We start from the raw sequence: 7,990 nt of genomic DNA, 5'->3' as shown, positions 1-7,990 counted from the left end.
CGAATTCAGTAAGAGTTTCTCAGTAGAAAGTGAAACGGAAATACAAAATAGAAATATATTGAAGAAAAATGTTTATAATTTATTTTTATTTTTATTTTTTTTTTTAAATAAAGGTGACTGCGTATGGAGGAGAGCTGCGCTACAAGGTGCGTTACGAGCCTGGCGCCCGCTCAGTGGTGATCGAAAACAAGCCCGACGTGGTCCTCCAGGGCAACGGCATCTCCCTGGAGCACTACTCGCAGGCCAAGACGCTGCCCCGAGTCCCTGCCACCTTCCTGGTGCCCTTCCGAGAGGTGTGTTAACACTGACCGGGTGCAGTTCCATTATGTCCGTTGTGTTTTCTTTCACAATTCTTCACGCTCTAGAGGGCGTGTGTGCAGTGATAATACAAATCATTCCTTCTAGTATGCATGGAGGAGAGCCGACGGACAGCCGTGCACTCGAGAGCACCTTCTGATGGCCCTGGCTGACATCTCCGTCTTCATGATCAGAGCCACTTACGCAGACAACATGGCCGAGAGCAGGTGCCCATGCCGCGTTCTCCGTCTGCATCTGTCTAGCGGCAAACTGTTTCTCACTAACGAACTACATCATGTCGTGTTTTTTTTTTTTCCTCTCTCCGTTTATAGCTTCGTTTAAACGTTATCGGTTCTAACAGCCATAAACAGTCACGTCACACAGACTCCCTCCATACACACTACCGGTCAAAAGTTTGTGGACGCTCGACCGAAATGTTTCTCGTGATCTTAAAAAGCTTTTGATCTGAAGGTGTGTGATTAAACGGGTGAAATCGGTGCTGTAGACAAAAATATAATATATCGTCCCGACGTACTCGTTTCTTTCGTTAGAAAGCGAACATTTTATTCACTAAAAAAATCTTCTTTTTTTTTTTTTTTTTTTTTTAAACGGACGACTCGGAGAGAAATATTCGGAAAAGCAGCCGATAAGAGTCCGGCGTCGGTGTGAACTCCGTTAATACCGTTTAAAAAAAAACATCTTGGGGAAATTCCTCAAGAAATCTGTCGAGAAAATGCCAAGAATACATTTCTGGAAATTTTAGTCAAAACAAGATGCTAAAATATTTAATTATTTTTATTTATTTTGGATTTTTTTATCACAACATAAGTCCCATCGATGCATTTGTGTTACTCCAGAATTTTGATGATTTTTTAAATTATTATTATGTGGAGAAGAAATAAAAATAAAAAACGAGTGTGTCTAAACTTTTGACCGATAGTGTGTATATAACAAATAAACATCTCCTTACAGAAACCTACATGTTTTTTATTATTATTATTTTTTTAATCCGTTTATTATTAGGGTTAGGTTCCATAGCGTATCGGCTATATGAGTCTGATGATGAGCTGTTGCTATAGAAACGCTGCCACATTACTTTAATCCTGTAATTCCTGACCAATCGGATACGAGAATTTAAAAGCGTTGCTATGTAAACGTATTATAATACACATACTGACTGATCTGACTGCTCATTTCTCGGTTCTGGGTTCTGTGCAGCGTTGCTGATATCCAGATGGATATCGCGGTGCCACATTCCACCGGGAACGAGAGGGCTCTCGAAGTGGAGGAGTGCGCCTGTCCTCAAGGCTACAGGGGGCCGTCCTGCCAGGTATAACACACCACCAACATCAGCGAGATGAGTCACTGAACCAGCACACCTTACAGGATGAGGGTTACACGGGAATTATAAACGGATTTCCTTTATTTCTACTTTGTCTTTCGGGCGGAGGTTCGCGTGACCTTTGAGTCATCAGATTTCGATATGTCCCGTCGAACAAACAAAAGTGAGCTCTCAAGATATCACACGCCATGCTGTGAACTCTTATCACCCTGACTTCTGCTTTGTTCGATTTGTAGGATTGCGATGTGGGATACACACGCACTGGATCAGGCCTCTACCTTGGCACTTGTGAGAAGTGCGAGTGCCACGGACATGCTAGTAGCTGTGACTCGGAGACAGGCGCATGCTTGGTGCGTGAGTATTCCTTTACACACACACACACAAGTACATATTCAAAGTGTGTGTGTATATATGTGTGTGTGTGTGTGTGTGTGTGTGTGTGTGTATATATATATATATATATATATATATATATATATATAAACACATTATATAAGGAGATTTATTTACATACACACACATACATACATACACACATGTGTGTGTATGTATGTGTATATATATATATATATATATATATGTGTGTGTGTGTGTGTGTATGTGTATATATATATATATATATATATATATATATATATATATATATATATATATATATATATATATATATATATATATATACATACACATACATACACACACGTGTGTATGTATGTGTGTGTATGTAAATAAATCTCCTTATATAATGTGTTAGCATCTAAAAATTATATGTTGTATCCAACATCCTAAAATTCCTAAAAAGTCTCTGGGAATCCGCTGTTACTATAGAAACGATAACGTATCAGAAGGAACACATTGATATAAATCTCCGATAAAGATGTAAGATTAAACTGCTGTTGTATTTAAAACCATGTTACTGAGAATGAAACCTGAGGGTCTATGAAGGTCCAGCGTACTGCATAGTGATCACGGTCGTTCTTCCCATTACAGCAATGCCAGCACAACACAGTTGGGGCCAGATGTGAAAGCTGTCATGTTGGTTTCTATGGTGATCCAGTGACCGGCGGCGTACACGCTTGTAGACCATGCCCTTGTTTTGGACCCGCCTCCGGAAGCAGGTTCGTCCAACATGGCCATGTTGCCATCTGCAACGTTAGAAATATACCAGACTGTGCTAGACTTCCTGTCCATATAAATTCTCTCTTCCACAGCGAGACAAGGGTGTGCTACTTGGACACGGATGGACAGCCTACTTGCAATAACTGTCCTGTTGGTTATACTGGAAGGCGCTGTGAGAGGTAAGCGCTCCATTCCTTGTCCTAATCTAGTATTTAGAAAAGGATGGGACGGTGTTTTCGCCGAGTGTTCTGGGCTGGCCAAGCTGCATATGGAGAGGTCATAATCTCAAGCACCACGCACCTCTACAGAGCCGTATATAGAACCACGCATTAACCCCATCCATACCAGTAAAAACGTCTTTGTGTGAGGTTTAGTTTGTGAACGTCACTGAAAATCTTATTTTGAGGTTATTTAATAATAAAAGTGGTATCTTGTGATTTTAGCCCAAGCCTTTCTGTGTGTATTAAGAGTACTGAAATTTGCAAAGCTTTCCAAGGATATAGACTCGCATCTCAAATCTGGGATGTTTTTAAAGACCTGTACTGTCGTTCATGTTTCCTGAGGTCACCACTTGTCCCATATTGCTTTGCTGTCTTTTGCATTAGAGGTGCTTGGACCCCTTTTCGCTAGCTTTCTATTTAATACTCTTTTAAAAAGTCAACATCTATGGGCTTGTACGGTTGTGAGGTTACCTGTCATATCCAAATCTAAAAGGATCTGTCAGCAATGCCCTCTTTGGGAATCTCTGAGTGGCGAGGTTTGTTTCGTGTCAGTGGTAGCGATGTGACGTGCACAAGAGACTCGATGTGAAGCGCCTCTCTCTGATTATTACTGTCAACGTTTCAAGCAGTGGGAGTACTGACAACTGTGAGGCCTTCTATCGAGAAGAACAGCTGGATTTAGTTTAGAACAGTGCTGATAAAAGGCAGGTGTTGGACAGGAGCCAATGTCGGAACGATCTCGACCAAAGGGAAGATGTTCTTTTATGGCCTCAAACTCACAGACAAAAATTCCCACAAGCCAAAAGGGTACTCCTCCAGAGCGTGTGGTCGCAAACAATATAACCCTTGGCGAGGGATTTCTTTGTAAACTTTCAGCCCTGAAACTAGACCTCAGAGCTTCAAAAGAACATGCACTGCTTCAACTTCTGGTTGAGCATGCTGGAGAATAACACATCAGATATGAAGGGGAATCTGAATAGCATTAGGAAGCAGAAGAATTAACCAGGAAGTCTGAAAAGAGCAGGCAAGACCAAATCAAGGAACTGGAGTACTCCTCATAGGGGTTGACTAGCGGTCTTGATTAATGTCTTCGCTGCACTTGGCTTATTGTAAGTCATGTCCTTAAGTGGAGGAACTACTCTTGTGGCCTCACCGTGGCCTTCCAGGCCATCCAAAGACCCCAGAAGGACCGCATTCTCCAAAACTAATCCCACTCATCACACATCTCAATAAAAAAAAAAAACCCAGAGAGCTATAGGGATGCAACTTTACCTCAGGAAAATATGCAACCATTCATATAAAACCTATACCCGGCTCTCATAGGATGCCCAGTTCTACCAACTCAACATTATATAAGAATGGACAGCTTGGTTTTGGTGTCTTTCCACATTCCTCAGTGCTGATTTGGTTAGCGTTGTGGAGGCGAAACGACTACCTCAATTTAATGAGCTAGTTTTAGAAGAACAACACGCGTGCCGTCTTACACGTGTAAAGAGAACGCTTTGCAAATCTTTGTAAACGTTTTAAGCCAAGTCTGGTTAGTCTCATAATAAGCGGTCTCTTTGATTCACCGTGGTGTCTTTCACTCCTACTCTAGATGTGCCCCTGGATACACTGGCAATCCTGAGCATGGACAGAGCTGCACTCCAGGAAGCGGTATGTGTTGCTTGAGCGTGTCATTTTGTTCTTGTTTGTTTGTTTTTTTTTATCATAGGATGCTGTTTCATGAAATGACTGGATGCAAGTACATTAAACTGTAAACTTTGTATGATTTCCTGTTTTAAGAGTCTTCCTGTGATTTTGTAACTTTTGGCTCATCTGAAAGAGAGCGTGTTTAAGATGAGCCAAATGCTAATCAGGACTGTAAAAGCTTTGCGTATTTGGTTTGTATTGTGGCTCAGGCTGAACAGAGATTTCCTGTTTGCAGGGACATGCCAAAACTGCGACCAGCGAGGAAGCGAAGGCTGCAGTTCGAACGGGATCTGCCGCTGCAAGGCATGAACACGAATTTACACGAACACCTTTACCATAGCGTTTTGTCCACAGGTGGAGGATTTTTACATCTCTTTGTGTGTGTCCTCAACGTGCAGATGAACACTGAGGGCCCTTCATGCTCCAGCTGCAAGCCTGGCACCTTCCACCTCAGCCCTGCCAACAAAGATGGCTGCCTGGCGTGCTTCTGCATGGGAGTCACTCAGCAGTGCTCCAGCTCATCCTTGTACAGAGATGTCGTAAGGCCTGCAGACGTGCTTTTCAGCTTTCACGCTTTTAAAAACGAATGAAGATCTGAACACTGTTAAGATTTCTTTGGATTTATCACCCGTCCATAGATCACCACCGCGTTTGCCCCCGGGAACGCCCAAGGCTTCGCTCTCGTGAACCGGCAACGCACCAACCGCATCAGCAACGGCTTCTCGGTGGAGTTGTCCACAGACGGAACGCAGCTCTCGTTCACCAACTTTGACTATCACAGCCAGGAGCCTCATTTCTGGCAGCTCCCTTCCAGCTACCAGGGAGATAAGGTACAGTTTAGTGCTTTATTAGCATAGTACACTGTTCCAGTTTATTCCCAACAGTCAGCCTCGTCACTCGCTCTGACAGCTCTTCTTTCCTGATACTCTGACAGCTCTTCTTTTCCTGAGTTTTCATGCTCAGTCTCGCCGATGTCGACAGTTTCCAGCGGCTCCGTTTTAGACTAATGGCTACTACAGACTAATGCTGGTTCAAGAGCTAGATCTGATTCAAATGCGTGGGCGAGGACATAAACCATCATTACAAACAAAGTGGTAGTCTGAAGTCTGTTTGTACTTGAGGGGGAAGATCATTCCACCATTCTGGTGCCAATAGTTGGGTGGAATGTAAACAAAACGAAACTGTGGGAACTTTTTTTCTCTCGGTTCTGCATGTTTTCATACATTTATTCGCGTATATTGAAATATCCGTTTTTTTGCACTTTGTAGAAGCAGACTCACTTGAAACGATCGAAACGCTCACACAAGGTAAAGCGGACTGAGTGGAGTGTGCGTTTCGTTTGTGCACTGACTTGGTGTGGGGTTTTTGTGTTTTGTTTTGTTTTGTTTTTTTTAAACAGTTCAGCACTGTTGCTCATATGCATGAAACAAATAACTGTAAATTCAAGGGTGAAAGCCACAGCAGGGTTTTATTAGTCAGGCTAACGGTAGTTAAAGTTAAATGCCATTTCAGTAGTAAATAAGCTGGTGATTACGTTAGATCGCTGGGCACTCGACAGCGACCTTTATGCATTTTACGTAGGAGCCCCGCATTTTAAGATCAGCATATGCTGCTCCACTCTGGGGCTTTCACACTGGCAGTTTAGTCCGAAACAGAGAGCGGTTTGCGTGCATCGCAGTACAGAACCCGAGAGTACTGGTAGGAGGTGGTCTGAGTTCGTCTGGAGGTGGTCTGACGCGACGCAACTAGTACTCGGCTCCGCACTTGCTCACGAAGTAAAGTAACCCGCGCAGGTGTTTTAGCCGATGATGACATCGTCAGTTTCCACAGTACCCAGTGAATTCCTTGCAATCAGCCGTCTCCTCAAAAAACGCAGTTTGCGAAGAATTGCGAGGAATCTGAAGAATTCTGCCACGTGACGCACATAGACGCACGTCTCATTCACTCTGCCGCGTATAATAGCACCAAAATAATAATAAAGACATAAATAAACATGGTGAGTCGCGTTGTGTTTTCCATGTACGTTTGTGATGGCGGAAGATGAAGGCAAATGCACCGGGGTTCGATTGAATTAAGCGAGTCTGAAAGCAGACCAACGCTGCATGGAACAGGGTTATCAATCAAAAATATGCCGGCGGAGTGTTTTTTTTTTTTTTTTTTTAATTTCCCCTCAATTAAAAACACCGATTGAGATGTGACTCCGGAATGATTGACAGTTGCCCCGTTCCTCTAATACCACATTATGGGCGTTTTGTCCAGTGTCTCAACTCTCAACTTCCCGCTTGAAAGATACGGCATCCTTAAGAAGAATTGTTTTTAAGTTAATGAATGTGAAATTTTTTTAAAAAATATGAAAAATAATAATAAAGACTCGAAATGGAACAAATGAAGCAAGGGATTTGTGGAAGCACTGTATTGCGTTGGTTTCACGTAGAGATTACAGGGAGGTGTGCTATATTTCTAAAGCCAGGGTGACTCTACCTTGCTAGAGGGACAAAAAAACAAGAAAGAAGATGAAAATTGGATGAGCTTAAACCAGATTGGATCACCATAGAAACCAACATGACCGCTTAGGCTAACAATTTCCTTGTGATGCATAAGATTGGTTAGAGACCAAATGTTTGTCCTGGTTGCTTGCCTCGACTCGGTTGCATGTTGAGGAGTGAAAACTGATAACACTTTGCATGAAGAAACTTTATGTAATGGATATAGTGACAAGACTATGAGCACGACAGCTTCCTGTATGGCGTCCAAATATACCAAACCCAGATGAGTCCTTTCGGTATCTCGACGCATCCCCCACGGTTCTGCATGTCGTGATTTGTGCACGCCATTGGAAGCCCTTGAACTTCTCACCTCGGCTTCCCAATGTTCATTGCCGGTTTCTGTTCATTTTACTCCGCCCACCTTCCCGAAGTCATCCAGCGACGATGTGCGTAAACTCGACGACGAAATCTGGGAGCTCATCAGCAACTTCTCGCAGGGACCGCCCGCCTCCTTCTTCTCTTCATCTTCCGGTTCTACTTCCTCCTTTCCAGTCAGAACCTCTGGTTCGACGCGTCATTCGTCCATTCCTCCTTCACACCCTTCAGCCTTACAAGCCTCTGTGTGGGCCTCTGGGCCCCACCCTGGTGCACCAGGCCATTCCCCCCACCTTACCGCAGTCAAGGTATCGAATGGTCTTTCAGGTGGATTCCATTTTTAGTTAGCATTCAACCTAAGCCTTGATTGATTAACACATTGTAGCCTTTTAATGTAATTAGATGCAACATTGCTCTGCGTTGGTTTGATGCTGGTTTGAGATGTTGGTCTCATTGAC

The 7,990-nt window shown here is 43.2% G+C and overlaps 1 protein-coding gene across 10 annotated transcripts in view; it reads left to right on the top strand.

Annotated features, from left to right (window-relative positions):
* Positions 1-7,990, top strand: part of hspg2 (heparan sulfate proteoglycan 2) — a 125,579-nt gene that overhangs the window by 64,568 nt on the left and 53,021 nt on the right. For 8 of the 10 annotated variants that reach the window (XM_047160209.2, XM_047160211.2, XM_047160212.2 and 5 more), the window contains 12 exons: positions 114-293; positions 406-524; positions 1,516-1,627; positions 1,876-1,989; positions 2,630-2,757; positions 2,851-2,937; positions 4,577-4,635; positions 4,907-4,974; positions 5,070-5,210; positions 5,310-5,501; positions 5,940-5,978; positions 7,589-7,840. In XM_047160209.2, the coding sequence (XP_047016165.1) occupies positions 114-293; positions 406-524; positions 1,516-1,627; positions 1,876-1,989; positions 2,630-2,757; positions 2,851-2,937; positions 4,577-4,635; positions 4,907-4,974; positions 5,070-5,210; positions 5,310-5,501; positions 5,940-5,978; positions 7,589-7,840 (1,491 nt within the window). The remainder of the gene's footprint in view (positions 1-113; positions 294-405; positions 525-1,515; positions 1,628-1,875; positions 1,990-2,629; positions 2,758-2,850; positions 2,938-4,576; positions 4,636-4,906; positions 4,975-5,069; positions 5,211-5,309; positions 5,502-5,939; positions 5,979-7,588; positions 7,841-7,990) is intronic. The other 2 variants (XM_053686247.1, XM_047160215.2) reach the window with 1 other exon arrangement.

The sequence above is a fragment of the Ictalurus punctatus genome, chromosome 15, assembly GCF_001660625.3.
Source record: "Ictalurus punctatus breed USDA103 chromosome 15, Coco_2.0, whole genome shotgun sequence".
NCBI classification, from domain to species: domain Eukaryota; kingdom Metazoa; phylum Chordata; class Actinopteri; order Siluriformes; family Ictaluridae; genus Ictalurus; species Ictalurus punctatus.
Note: the sequence above shows the minus strand (reverse complement) of the source record. Positions and strands in the feature narration are given on the sequence as shown.